The following is a 15,298-nucleotide window of genomic DNA, read 5'->3' on the forward strand; positions in this document are numbered from 1 at the left end:
GGATGAGGTATTCAGAAAAATATTATGTAAATATTTTCTATTTGATATAAATTCCTTGCCCACTTTATTGTTCATATGGTATGCTCAATGGGGGCCATGAGGCTCTAGTGACTAATAAACATAAATACAAGTTATTAAATATGAAAACATTCTACAGGAATAATAATTGACTGGAAAGGCCCATATTTTACATTTTAATCTGTATTTCTACCAGTTTCACCTGACATACTGAAAACCATAATCTGTGTGTGACCTAAATTAGTCTTTGCCCAATAGTTGCCCAGCACGAAGTTGACTCTTCTTTTAGTTTTGAATAGTGTTATCAAATTTAAACACTAAATAAGTGCAGAACTGGGATACAGGTGCATGACGGTAAAACGTTTTTGGAGTCAATTCTTTCAGAGAAACCTACAGATTTATATAAGATTATTATACTGCAGAAATGACCCCACCACTGTCTCAGTCAGGGTTTTATGAAGAAGCCCCACCACGCAACAGTTCTGAAACTTCACCGCGGGTATGAATTACCTGGGCAGGGGTCCCCAAATTAGGACCCTGTAGAGGCCAAAGCCAGCCTACCCCTTCTTTGTGTCTGGCCTGTGAGTTAATAATTTTTATGTTTTAAAGTGTTAAAATCAAAACAATAATGATATTTTGTGACACATGAAAATTATATGAAATTCAAATTTTAGGGTCCATAAATAAAGTTTTGTTAGCACAAATCCAAGGTTCGCATAGTGTCTGTGACTGCTTTCCTGCTACAAAGTCAGTTGAGGAGTTGTCACGGAGACCACACAAAGCCAAAAATATCTACTCTCTGCCCCTTTACAGAAAACATTTTCTGGATCCTGACCTAAGACATTATTAAAAAATCCACCTCCAAAGAGTGATTCAGTTAGTAGGAAATGAGGTTCAGGAATCTGCACATTTTACATCTCCATCTCACGAGATTCTGATTCTAGTGATCTTCAGAACACCACTTTGGAGTTGGAGTGATCAGGTTTTTGGTGATCGTTTGGGAATGTGATCTAAACTCCAATATCCTTTTTTTTTTTTTTTTTGGAGACGGAGTCTGGCTCTATCACCCATGCCAGAGTGCAGTGGTGCGATCTCAAATCGCTGCAATCCCCACCTCCCGGGGCTCATGTGATCCTCCCGGCTCAGCCTCCCCAGTAGCTGAGACTACAGACATGCACCACCATGCCGGGCTAATTTTTAATTTTTTGTAGACATGGGGTTTTACCATGTCGCCCAGGCTGGTCCCAACTCCTGAGCTCAAGCTCGTCCTCCCGAAGTGCTGTCGCCCGCCTCATCCTCCCAAAGTGCTGGGATTACAGGCATGAGCCACCACTCCCAGCCCCCAGTATCCAAATGGATCCATATTCATTGCTGGTGTATAGGGCCTGTGGGTTCCATAGTGGGAACTGGAGCCCTGGCCCCTAGCAGTGCCAGAAAGATGGTCCTCCTCACCTACTGTTTTGACTTCCCAGTCATCCCTTGATATGTTACATACTGGTCAACTGTCCGGACACGGAGAGGACAGGTTTCTCAGAATGAGTGACAAGAAAAGTACTTCAGTTAATTTCCCTCCTTACCCATCAGAGTCCAGGCCATCTCCAGAACAACGAAGGCTCACAGAGTTCATAGCTGGAGGCTGACAATCCACACACACCGTGTATCCCTCTCGGAGATACTGCATCCATCTAGTCAAGGGCCGGTTTTCCAGAGCACAGTGAGGAGTCAAGGACTCTGTCTTAAACTCCATACAGTATCTACAGCAAAAGAAGTAAAAATGACACTTGCTGTAATGAGCAGTGGCCTAACGCTGTAGAAAGTCTTAGGAAGCCTGTCACCTCCGAGGGCATTTGGCCGACTGGAGCAGGTAGTGAGTGCATCTTCACAAGTTACGTGTCAATCACCTTTAAGGTTTCTCATTCCCTGAACCATGGTGAAACACTACTGATAATCACAAAGAACCTTTCTGCCCTTTTTCAGTCCATCACTGAGCTCTCTGCGCAACATAAATGTGCAGAAGTTTGGATATCCTGCACCCTGTCTAATCAGATCACTAAATTGTGCACAGAAGGCCAGGTTTTTGTAGAAACCCAGCCCTTGATAATTTTGCTGATCTTTTTTTTTTGTTTTTTTGTTTTTTTTTTTTTGAGACGGAGTCTCGCTCTGTTACCCAGGCTGGAGTGCGGTGGTGTGATCTTGGCTCACTGCAAGCTCCGCTGCCTCCCAGGTTCACACCATTCTCCTGCCTCAGCCTCCCGAGAAGCTGGGACGACAGGCGCCCGCCACCACGCCTGGCTAAATTTTTTTTTTTTTTGTATTTTTAGTAGAGATGGGGTTTCACTGTGTTTGCCAGGATAGTCTCGATCTCCTGACCTCGTGATCCGCCCGCCTCGGCCTCCCAAAGTGCTGGGATTACAGGCGTGAGCCACCGCGCCTGGCCAATTTTGCTGATCTTAAGGAATTCTATAAATTGAACAAGCACTTGCTTGAGCCTGAGAACCCTAAAACGTGAGCCCAGGAGGGCTAGTCCTTAACACCTAGGCCAGTACCTCTGCTGTTCTGCTCCACGAAAGTACCCGGGATATTCCTCACCCTCTCCACCCACCTCACGTGCATGGTCTGGAGTAATGATGATGAGTTTTGACTTGAAGTCAATCATCACAGTTACATTGGACATCACAGGTGAAAGCAGAAGTGGGAGGCTGAGACATAGTTTTCTGACAGAAGTTAGTGTCACCTTAAACTGAGCTGTGGAAATCTCTAACATTATATGTGACTAGACACTGAATGCCCAGGGGAGCATCCAGATATGTGGAATATTTTAGAAATCTGTACTTCAACACAGTTTTCCAATTCTTCAGGGAAACAAGGCATAGTAAAAACTCTGAGTATTGTAGCAGAAACTTGTTGCATTGTCAGTTCCATGGGCTAATTTCTTACCCTGTGAGTTACAATAGGTTGAATGGGAAGCGTTTGGAGAATCTGTTTTAAAGACCTCTAATAATGATAGGTACAGCTAATTAGTAACTAAAGGTAACAGTATCTTTAGTTATTGAGATAAGAAATTCTACAATGTGGCTTCAATCAATTTCAGACAGCTAACCCGAGACATCTCTTTTTTTTATTATTTATTTTTCATAGAGATGCGGTTTTCACTGTGTTGCCCTGGCTGGTCTCAAACTCCTGGGCTCAAGCAATCCTCCTGCCCCAGCCTCCCAAAGCACTGGGATTATAGGTATGAGCCACCAGGCCCAGCCTCAGGCATCTCTTCAATGCTATTTTCTCATTAAACGCTCATACCAACCTCATGTGGTAGGTTATTAACAGTCATTTTTTAGGAAGAAAAAACTGAGGTGGAAAAAGTTGTTCAAGGTCTTATGCTAGTGAGGGCAGTGTGGGGACCTAAGCATGCAGCTGTCTGGTATTCCTTATCTGATGGCAGAAGAATGGATTTCAGTTGAGCGTGAAGGTGACTTCCAGCCTGTACCAATAGGTTTCCATAAGAAACCTCTGACTTGAAGTGTGTGTCACTTTCAAATTCACCAAACAGAGGTGGTGCTGAAGTCTAAGGTCCCATAAAGACTGCAAGAGAAGCATCCTTAGTAGATTGATAAAATAAGCTCGTAAAATAATCTCATTTGTATACTGTTTGTTTCTTGTTGGAGATTGGACCTGAGAGGTAGATACTTCTTTATAGCCCCACAAAAACCAGGAGGGGACAAGTATTTTCCCAACCCTGATGAAGAGTCCATATTTTAGCCAAAGTCAAAGAGCAAGTAGCAGAAGAAAACATAAACCAAGTTGACCCTCTTGCATTGACTTGACTATATAATTGGAAAAACATGATTAAAAAAAAAAAAAACACGAAATTACCCAGCATCCTCTGTGTGCGTAGACCAGTGTGGAGACGTAGCTTGTCGTGTTCTCTCCTTGTTGAATGCAGAGGTAGTTATAAAGGCAGGAACTGGAAAAGGGAGATTTCTGTTGAATTCAGGGAGCCAAAGTACTCAGAGCATCGTTTCCCAATCTTGGTTTTGTACCTGTCTAAAGGTCTCCACTCCTAAACTCACAGGGCTACAGCACACCATCAAGGTGTGAAATGAGGCCAACTTACAAATTCGATAAAGATGTGTGTGCACACAGATGAGTAGGGAGGGGGCCTGCGGACCTTTGAAAAGCACATTTGTCTGCAGTAATACAACTGTGTGAGGAAGGAGAGGGGCCAGAAGGAAAAACTAAAAGGAAAGGAAAATGGGGGTGAGAAGGGGAACAAGGGAAAAAGTGAGATAATAGAGATTATGAAGAGAAGAGGGGGTTTTTAAAAATGAAAGGAAGAGAAAGAAAGAAAGGGAAAAATAAGATAATAAAAGAATAGAAAGGAAACAAAGAAAGAAGAAATGAGAAAGAGAAGACAAAAGAGAGTAAAGGGGGACAGAAGGAGAGAAAACAGACAACCAAAGGGAGAAAAAAATGAGAAAGGAAAAAAGCAGCCAGCGCCTTGGTTCATGCCTGTAATCCCAGCACTGTGGGAGGCCATGGTGGGTGGATCACCTGAAGTCAGGGGTTCAAGATCAGCCTGGCCAACAGGACAAATCCCTGTGTCTACTAAAAATAAAAAAATTAGTTGGGAGTGGTGGTGAGTGCCTGTAACCCCAGCTACTCGGGAGGCTGAGGCAGGAGAATCACTTGAACCCGGGAGGCGGAGGTTGCAGTGAGCTGAGATTGCGCTCCTGCACTCCAGCCTGAGCAAAAGAGTGAAACTCCCTCTCAAAAAAAAAAAAAAAAGGCAGAAGAAGCAGAGGAGGAAAGAAGGTGAGTCTTCCCCAAGCCTCAGGTAACCACGGTGGGAAAAGTTCGTGGAAGCTCTGCCCACCACATAGTACCAATGTGGCTGCCAGTGCCAGCCTGCACAGCATTGTCCCCACACCAGCTCAGGGAAAGGAAATCTTCAGTGGTCCCCTTCTTCTCCCTCTTCCTCCCCACAACTCTACCCCAACTCTGATGCTCTGGGTCAGAGAAAAAATAAAAGAATCCTTCCTCCTGCCTCTGCTCACTTTTGATTCTATTGTGTTTGTGTGTCTCCTCTCTACCTCATCACTAAGTCTAGGGAGGCATTTGTTGCTATAATAACACCTATAGGTTCCAGTCTCCTGGATTGACTCTGTTGTCATCTTGAGGAAGGAAGAGTTTTGCCTTGTCCATCACTATAGCTTCACACATTTACACACTCGATAAATATTTGTGCAAGGAATAAATGAACCAGTGAGTGAATGAATGAGGTCATGGGCTTGCAGCCAAGACACACAGGCCCTACTTCTCTGTAGTCTTCTGTACCTATACTGAGCCTTGCAGCCAAGAGGGCTCAACAGTCCTCCCTACCTCTGTTTCAGAAACTGGGCAATTCCAGGAAGGGTAGATACAAGCTGATATCAACTTGTGAAATGCCAAAGTCATCATCAACATGAGTTCAACAATGTGAGGATACTGGTTGCAAAACAGATGCTTCAAGCCTACATGTTGATTTTACCTGTCTCTTTACTATCCCAAGATGACAAACCTTAACTCTTCTTGAGCTTTTCTTAATGAGGAGTTATTTTTGTACTACTAGGGAATTTAAGACAAGAGGCCAGGCACAGTGGCTCATGCCTGTAATCCCAGCACTTTGGGAGGCCAAGGCAGGCAGATCACTTGAGGCCAGGAGATCAAGACCAGTCTGGCCAACATGGTGAAACCCGGTCTCTACTAAAAAATTATACAAATTGAGCCAGTCTACTAAAAATTATACAAAAATGAGCCGGATGTTGTGGCATTCGGCCGTAGACCCTTCTGTTCAGGAGGCTGGGAAAATCGCTTGAACCCAGGAGGCGGGGACTGCAGTGAGCCAAGATCACACCACTGCACTGCAGCCTGGGCAACACAGTGAGACTGTCTCAAAAAAAAAAAAAAAAAAAGACAAGAGCAGCTGCCTAATACCAGGTAGCCACTTGCTCCTGTGTAGCTTTTTTTTTTTTGCTGCACTGACATGTTTAATTGTTTTCTAAATGTGACCGTAGCGTTTGCATTTCTAAGATCTGCAGACAGAATTAGAAAGAACAAGTGAGTGCGCGTATATCAGAATCCCTCTCTGTTTCTCTCAGACCTAATTATCAGAAACACAAACAGCTAAAGGATTTTAGTTCTCCCATATATTTGCATTACTGTTCTTCAGACACATGTATATGTTTCTTCACTAAGTGAAGAATAAATTTACTGCTAAATCCATGCAGCATTACACAAGTCCACCTGTAATTTTTGGGGGATTCTTTAGCTCAGATATTTATGTAATCGAGTTTGTGCAGCATATATCATTACAAAAGTTCAAAGGCAAGGTTCTTAATGTATAGCTCAGAAAAAAAGGTTATGAAGTGGAAGGAAAACATAAATATATGACTCTAGTTTCTGATACAAAATTCTTGGAAAAGGTTCTCTAATAATAAAAATAAAAGCTAACAATTACACATTTCTGAGTTTCCAGGGACAACTCTAAGTCGCTTTTCATGTATTAATTCTCACAAGCCTCTTGAGATAGATCCTATTATTTCCCCATTTCACAGATGAGAAAACTGTGGCACAGAGAGGTTAAGAAATCTGTTTAAGGCTCATATCTAAATATAGCCCAGCCAGGCAATGTCTCCGAAATGAAACTCCTCAGGGCGGCACACCACTGCCTCTATAATAACACAGATGACAAAGTTCCAGTACTGTATGCAGCATCTTTCCCATGAATTATTTAAATGTGGCTTTATTTTCCCTTTCTGTCACTAATCATTGTGTTCTATGTGAAGTCAGATTTAAGAACGGAAAAGAGAAACTTTTAGCCCCTTTATCTGGAGTGCCCTCAGGCCATGAGGTAGGGGAGCCAGGGAGGGCACGCAGTGGACGCAGGATCACCCCCTGGGTACCATGGTGCCTGGTATGTGTATGGCCTTCTCATTTACAAAGTAATTTCACATCATATGTTACTAACCTTCACCAAAACTTTGTAAAGTGGTGTTATACCAATTTCATTCATCAGAAAACTGGGGCTCACCGAGGTTAAATGAAGGGAAGATAAATAGTACGTGACTAAGCAAGAACCCAGCACAGAAGTTATCTTCTGAGGACTTGGGGGTTTTCATTTTTGTTTTCTATTTTCTGTTTGTGGTAGAGATAGGGTCTCACTCTGTTGCCCAGGCTGGTCTTCTGGGGCCCAAGCAATCCTTCTGCCTTGGCCTCGCAAAGTGCTAGGATTACAGGCATGTGCCACCAACCTTGGCCCATCTGTTTTTTAGGACTTTCTATCAAGCTTGGTTTCATGCTCTTGGGATTAGGATGCATCCTAAGAGCAAGCCAGGGCTGCTCCCCTCCATGTCCTGCCCCCAGGCCTTGGGCTTGGTGGTGGCACATTCTATTGCCAAGGTCCCTCTCCTCACATGAGCCAGACTGCCTGGAGGTCCCAGAACTAGCACCACTTTTTAATACACCCCCCAGATTCAACTTGCATTACTTAAGTAATGAAATAACTTAGAAATTGTTTTTACCTCCCGCCCCACTTCTGCTAATGTGCGGAAGCACGTAACCCAGCATCCCCGGGACAAAGGCCCCCAATAAATCTAAGTTCCCCTTCCTGGCAACAGTATTCAAGTGCAATATATTCTTTGTTCATAGGCGATTTGCCAATGTTTCTGGCGTTCTATCAGCCTACCATTGTTTGGTTTTACAACAACTTCCACTTCTAAAAGCAGGGCATTGCATATACTTACTTTGAACATGAAAGTAAATTAAATTTGCTTTGAGAATTTCATAACGCCCTCTGACACAATGGGGTGTCACAAAAGCAGGCCTGGGATCACTGGTCTGTAGATATGGTGCAGAAGAGAGTAAAATGAAAAATTAACAAATAATATCTACCTAGAGGCATATGGTTTATCATATTGCACTATTGGTCTCCTTTTAGGAGGAAAACACATATATATAAACAATTGTCATTGATGTGCAACACATTCAGTAACGTGGCTTTTTAAATTTGTTTTTATGATAAAAATATAATCATGGTATGCATTAAATGAAACAGGAAAACGGAAATAGCTACTTGATCATTAATAAGAGAGCTTCGGGGATCATGTTTCCTTCACTGGCTTCACGGGCCTTTATATTTCTACTTAGTTACAAGAATCTGTAATTACAATTTTAGCTGTAATGATGACAGTTAATAGCAAAACACATTGAGGTGGGAAAATCCCACAGGATTTAGAGCCAGGAGATCCAGGTTTAAGTTCCAGTAATCCTTCACACGTGCTGTCACCTCTTGGAACTCCAATGTCCTCAGGTGTAAACCAAGGATAATGACTCTGTCCTACCTCTCTGTGGAGGCAGAACTGTGACCCCTAAGGATGTCCGTGTCCTGATCCCCAGAACCTGTGAATATGTTATATTACATGGGAACAAGGAATTAAGGTTACAGGTGGAATTAAGGTTGCTGATCAGCTGACCTTAAAATAGGAAGCATAGCCTGGGTTTTCCAGGTGGACCCAATGTAATCACAGGAGCCTTAGAAAGAGTTGGTCAGAACCTGGCCAGCATTGCGAAACCCCATTTGTACTAAAAATACAAAAATTTTCCGGGTGTGTTGGCGCACGCCTGTAATCCCAGCTACTTGGGAGGCTGTGGCAGGTGAATCACTTGAACCTGGGAGGCAGAGGTTGCAGTGAGCCATGATTGCACCACTGCACTCCAGCCTGGGCAACAGGGCAAGACTCCATCTTATATGAAAAGAAGAAAAAGAAAAACAAAGATGTGGCAACAGAAGAAAGGGACAGAGAAATGCACTGTTGCTGGCTATGAGGATAGAGGGCGGTGGCAGTGAGGAAAGGATGCGGGCAGCTTCTGGAAGGTGGAAAAAGCAAGGAAGAGGAGTCTCCCCTAGAGCCTCCAGAAAGGTCTGTAGCCCGGCTGACACCTTCATTTTTGCCCAAAGAAACCCATGTCAGACTCTGATCTTCAGAAATGTAAGATAATAAATCTGTTTTGTTTTTTCGATACAGAGTTTCACTCTTGTTGCCCAGGCTGGAGTGAAATGGCTGAATCTTGGCTCACTGCAACCTCCGCCTCCTGGGTTCAAGCAATTCTCCTGCCTCAGCCTCCGAAGTAGCTGAGATTACAGGCATATGCCACCACACCCTGCTAATTTTTTATTTTTAGTGGAGACGGGGTTTCACCATGTTGGTCAGGCTGGTCTTGAACTCCTGACCTCAGGTGATACCTTTGCCTCGGCCTCCCAAAGTGCTGGGATTACAGGCATGAGCCATGACACCCCGCCTAATCTGTGTTGTTTTAAGCCACTAAATTTGGGGTAATTTGTAGCAGCAGCCATAGAAAATAAATACACTCCTTCACGGGGTTGCTACGAAGGCTGAACCAATGATGTCTGTAAGATCTCTCTGCTCTGCAAACATTAGGGATTCATGTGTCGCACCACAAAGGTGCCTGATCTGTGAACAGGAAGTCCGGTGGGGGTGGGAGGCAGTAACAGGGACACAGGTGACCATGCAGCAGGATGAAAGCCTCCAGGTTGAGTGCAGGCTGCTTCTCCACGCTCCCACGCCAACCTGTGTTTCCTTCTATCCCAGAGCTCACCACCGTGAGTTCTATTTAGCTGTGATATGCTTGTTAATCAAGTTTGGATCTCTAAAACCTAGCACAGTACTGGCACACATAGGAGGTGCTCAGTGAGTGTTAAGTTAATGAAACACATAAGTGAATGCATAGTGCCTGGAGTGAAACAGGGCCTGGGGCCCATGGAGAATCCACCAAATTGGATGTTCACGTGATTGCCTCTCATGTCCCTTTTGTTTTCCTCTAGTAAACCACCATTTTCCAAAGAGCATTCCACACCACATGAATGATTTTAGTGGGATGCTCCATAGAAAAGGAGGTCATATAATCAAATTAAGTGGGAAAATACTGCAAATCCCCCCTCTCTCTCTTATAGAATGAAAATGCAGATCCACATAATAAAGGCTCTGAAAAGTTCTTTGGTAGAGAAAACTGTCTGATTTACCCCATATTGTCCTACTAATCCCTTTTCTTGCACAACTATTTTTTTTTTTTTTTTTTGAGACGGAGTCTCGCTCTGTCGCCCAGGCTGGGGTGCAGTGGCCGGATCTCAGCTCACTGCAAGCTCTGCCTCCCGGGTTCACGCCATTCTCCTGCCTCAGCCTCCCGAGTAGCTGGGACTACAGGTGTCTGCCACCTCGCCCGGCTGTTTTTTTTGTATTTTTTATTAGAGACGGGGTTTCACCATGTTAGCCAGGATGGTCTCAATCTCCTGACCTCGTGATCCGCCCGTCTCGGCCTCCCAAAGTGCTGGGATTACAGGCTTGAGCCACCGCGCCCGGCCTTGCACAACTATTCTAATAAAAGAGGATACGCTTTGGGAACTTCCGCCTTCAGGAAAGTGCTACTTAGGTGACCCAGCTATGACAGGGGGGTGTCTGTCACACTTGGGCTACAGCAGTGGCTCTCAAACTCCAGTGAGCATCCGAAGCCCCTGGAAGCCTTGCTAGAATGCAGAGTGCTGGGCCCACATGCAGGGATTATGATCTCATGGGTCTGGGTGGGTGGGGCTGAGGAAGCAGATCCTGATGCTGCTGGTCCAGGACCACCTGTTAGGAATCACCAGACAGGGTTGTTGGAGGGGTCCTGTCTTCCCCAACTAGCTTGTGACAGGAGTAACCATCACCAAGACATCTCCAACAGGAGGGGAATGCTGGGGACCAAAGTCAGGACTGCAAATGCCAGCTGCCCTACCTCAAGTAGAGATTTCTCCTCTCTTCCCAAGCTGACATCTTTTATTTTATGATAGTAGGGAAGGAGGCTGTTCAGTACAGATATGCTAAGACATAGTCGCTAACAACTTCCTGCATTGTCCTGGGTAGAGACCCAGGGCTGGGAAGGGGAGCGCGACAGCCTGGTGTCCCATCGAAGAGCCCGATGTGCTGAAGGAACCCTCTAGCAGTCAGGCGTAGTCAGGAGTAGGTGGGCTGCTTTTCCTGATAAGTTGGCGCTGGCTTTTAAGAACCACCAAAAACATCCATAATGTCCTACAGCATCTTCCTCCCCGAGCCGTTTGTGTAGTGTCTCTGAAAGTGACTGGGCGTATGTCTGTGAGCAACCACGTCTGAAGCGCTCAGTGACCTCCCTGTGACCTTAATATGACCTCCGCATCAATGGGGGACAACACTCTGGCCCCTCCACTTGCCACTCCACTACCAGAGTGATCTTCTCCCCTGCAAAGAACACCCCAATGGCTCTTAAGATAAAGCCCAGAATCCCAAATACGGTGTTCTCTGTGTGCCCCACATGCCAACCTTCCTTTGCCAATCGCATGCGGGCCTTGCACTCCCCCATGTTACATAAAAGAGCCAAAGATGCTTATTCCTGACCCTAGGCTTAGACCCTTTAGCTCACAAACATGCTGGCACAAAATTCAAATCTTTTACACATGCAACTGTTTTTTTTTTTTTTTTTTTTTTTTTTTTTTTTTTTTTTTTTTTTTTTTTTTTTTTTTTTGAGACGGAGTCTCGCTCTGTCACCCAGGCTGGAGTGCAGTGGCCAGATCTCAGCTCACTGCAAGCTCTGCCTCCCGGGTTTACGCCATTCTCCTGCCTCCCGAGTAGCTGGGACTACAGGCGCCACCACCTCGCCCGGCTAGTTTTTTGTATTTTTAGTAGAGACGGGGTTTCACCGTGTTATCCAGATGGTCTCGATCTCCTGACCTCGTGATCCGCCCGTCTCGGCCTCCCAAAGTGCTGGGATTACAGGCTTGAGCCACCGCGCCCGGCCGCAACTGTTTTTAAATAGCCAAATAGGCAGATTTTTAGCCACTTAGGCCTGCCTGCCTGTACACCTGTGAAACTATACCCAGCATCTGTTGGCCACTGATAGGCCTTGTGTTATCAGACCCCAAGATGCTGCTGCCCTTCTGAGGTCTCTGACCAACAGACTCTCCACTGTGCTGCTGGGTGACCTCACCTTGACATTTAAGGCCGCTTTCCAGTCTCCCTCTCCCCCAGGAGTTGCTGTGCCCTTCTCCTCAGCCCACCATAAGCCTCTGAAAAGACTCATGCTGTGAGGGCGGCCCCTCTCATGCAGCCCTGTCCAAGCACTGCCCAGTAAAGCTTGCTGTGCCACTGCCTCTCGTGGATACAGCTTTTCCCTTGATCAGCTTCCAAATCCCTCAAACCCTCTACACCTGGCCATCAGGTTTAACCGCACTAGTCTGCCTGCCTGGGCAGTCTACATACCTCAGCCCCATCTCCAGGGAAGCCCCTCCTCCTCCTTTTCCCTCAAGACCAAGGGGAATCACCTGATTACACCCGCTGAGCGCTCCTTGCACCTCTCACTTGTTTTCTACAAGTTGCACCAATTACTGCAGCTGTAATCCATTAATTCCCTGGATTATCTGATGATTGCACCCCTCTCACTAGGCTATGATCTACCTGACAGCAGGCTCCACATCAACTTCTCTCACCATTGTGACCCCAGCGCCCAGCCCAGCACCTGGCATCAAGTAGACTCTCAATAAATATTCGTGTGTGGAAAAAAAGAAGGAACAAAATGGCTTTACAAGGATTGTGTTGACATGAAATTTCCACGTTCCTATGAGAAACATATGGTTTTTGCTATCCTGAGAAGTCAGTGTTTGCCCTATTGGATTCAATGCAGATCAACACATTAACTTTTTCATTTATTTCTCTGTGAGCCTTGTATAGTCTCTGGCTCATTAATGAGCCGATTCCTGGCCCCTCCATTGGCCACTCCAAAACCAGAGTGATCTTTTCAAATTACTTTAGCCCCAATCCAGTCTTGAGAGGAGAGGCAGGTAAAAGGAATCATTTAAAAACAATAATAAAAGGCCGCGCGCAGTGGCTCATGCCTGTAATCCCAGCACTTTGGGAGGCTGAGGCGGGTGGATCATGAGGTCAGGCGATCGAGACCATCCTAGCTAACACGGTGAAACCCTGTCTCTACTAAAAACTACAAAAAATTAGCCAGGTGTGGTGGCGGGCGCCTGTAGTCCCAGCTACTTGGGAGGCTGAGGGAGAAGAATGGCATGAACCCAGAAGGCAGAAGTTGCAGTGAGTCAAGATAATGCTACTACCCTTCAGCCCAGGTGACAGAGCGAGACTCCATCCCAAAAATAGTAATAAATAATAATAATAATAAAACAATCATTTTATCATTGTTTAGAATTCTGTGATTTTTCCACGATTTTCCCACATGTGTGAGTGTGCATAATGAAACAGGAATTGCAGTGGAAGGTGAAATAGCGTTATCCTTCCTGGACACTTACTGTGCTGTGTGAAATGTCATCTTCCTATCTAAAGTCCTTCATGACTAGCTTGACTGAGTTCACTCAAAACCACAAGCATGCGGTTTATTTCATTACCGAGTCCATGCACAATGAGAATGGGCCATCGGATTATAAAACACACGAAGGGAAGTGAGGGAAAGGCAGGCGTTTGCACAGCTGGCCATAATTCCTTTATTAAGCATTTCCTGAGCTTCCTATCTACTTTGGGCAGCCTGGCCCATCCCACTCCCTGTGGTGGATGGAACTTTCCCTGGCACAGCATATGGCCTTTTATGGGATGAAGTGGTCAAAAAGTCATCACAGATAACAAAGGCAGCAACCATGAAAACATCAGTACCATAGGAGTGCCCGCAGTTCTGGCCCTGCGGGGTGGAGTACTCCAGGCAGCCGGCTCTCTCTTCCAGGGGTGGGCAGGGAGCCCCGCCGTTCTGAGGCTCCTGCTGCACAGAGCGCCTCCGCACACGGGTTGTAGGCTTGCACTGGTCTGCACAACCACTCCAGGCGCTCCATTCCCCCACGAAGCATGGGCGAGCTGAAAAACAGCACAAAAGGACGCTCACCTGAGTAAATCTCGCCAGGTTGTCAGACTGTTCCGCCAACACAAACAGCTGAGTTTAGCCCCATGTAAACTTCGCCTGGCCCCAGGCCCTGTATCAGAAGATGCACACAAAGCCTCAGCAGGTCCCAGTTGACACTGACTCCACCTGCCCACCCTGATGGTGAATTGATAACCTGGTAGCCCTTAGAAGCAGCTGGATACCCCGGGATCCTAAATGTGGGTCTGACCCAGGGAAACACAACCAAGCAGAAGAGACAGATGCTTTCAGGGGAATTTCTCATACTCCCTGGGCCGAGATCGGATATTTGCTTTTGCTTTTCCTTGATATTAACTTTATTTGCCCCTGCCCACAACATTTTTATTATAACAAGACATTCTCATCATAGACAGCAAACCAAAAAAAAGGTATAAAAAAGAAAATGTACTTCACCCACCAACAATCCTATCACCTACCCAGGTCAGTTCTTCTCAGCAAATGTGTCTTCATAAGAAACAGGGCTTAGGGCCATGTATAGGGACCCCTATACTTTAAGTTTCTCCTGTTTACTCTATTTTCTTTCTCCATGGCTTGTAGACTTGTAAACTATGAGGGTTGGAGTTTAGAGATGAGCCACCAGGGCCCAGAGAGGTAAAGAGTATTCACGGTCACGCATGAAGAGGCAGAGTCAGGCCAAGAATCTAGCCCTGGAGTCTTTGTGCTGTTGGTCTATGCTTTTCCACACAATTTGGTCGGCGTGGGGCTCAGCTGGTTTCTCAGCAGCCAGCCATGCACTGGGCTGCTCCCTGGAGTCCAGCAATACGTATTAGGATTCCCCTGATGGACAACTAAAGCCATTCTCCTTCCTTGATTCTGAAGTCCACTTACCAAATCTGTAAGATGTAATGTAAAAATGCCATTTCCTCACCATGACCATAAAATCAATATGGCGTCACATTTAACTTTCTCATTCAAAGTTCTAATGTGTCTCAGACTGTAATCAGCTTTTAAATTGAATTATTTCAGGATTTAAAATTAAATATAAGAAAAGGAAAGAACCAGAAGACAGAAGACGTGCCCGTGACCTAGATGCCAAACCTTTTTTTCCCTTGAAGTGTGATCCACTTTCCTATCATCCTCATACTTTCCAATTCATAGTGTTTCCCACAAGAATTAGCACTCTGACTTCTTTGAAAGCTTGATTTGAACTTCTGCATTTATGGTTTTCGGAGGACATGTGATTTGGCAGCACATAGCTAACCCTGACATAAAAAGGGTCCCAAGCAACACAAACGTGTCAGTATTTTTAAAATTTCCAAACTAGTTTAAAACATGCTTTCATTCATCAACTAAA

The 15,298-nt window shown here is 45.3% G+C and overlaps 1 protein-coding gene across 1 annotated transcript in view; it reads right to left on the reverse strand.

The window, feature by feature from the left end:
* SBSPON (somatomedin B and thrombospondin type 1 domain containing) overlaps window positions 1-15,298 on the reverse strand; it is a 28,695-nt gene that overhangs the window by 2,405 nt on the left and 10,992 nt on the right. The window contains exons 2-4 of the mRNA XM_010363510.2: window positions 13,746-13,940; window positions 3,889-3,979; window positions 1,596-1,772 (exon numbers count right to left, since the gene is read on the reverse strand). Of these exons, the coding sequence (XP_010361812.1) occupies window positions 1,596-1,772; window positions 3,889-3,979; window positions 13,746-13,940 (463 nt within the window). The remainder of the gene's footprint in view (window positions 1-1,595; window positions 1,773-3,888; window positions 3,980-13,745; window positions 13,941-15,298) is intronic.

The sequence above is a fragment of the Rhinopithecus roxellana genome, chromosome 9, assembly GCF_007565055.1.
Source record: "Rhinopithecus roxellana isolate Shanxi Qingling chromosome 9, ASM756505v1, whole genome shotgun sequence".
Lineage (NCBI taxonomy): Eukaryota > Metazoa > Chordata > Mammalia > Primates > Cercopithecidae > Rhinopithecus > Rhinopithecus roxellana.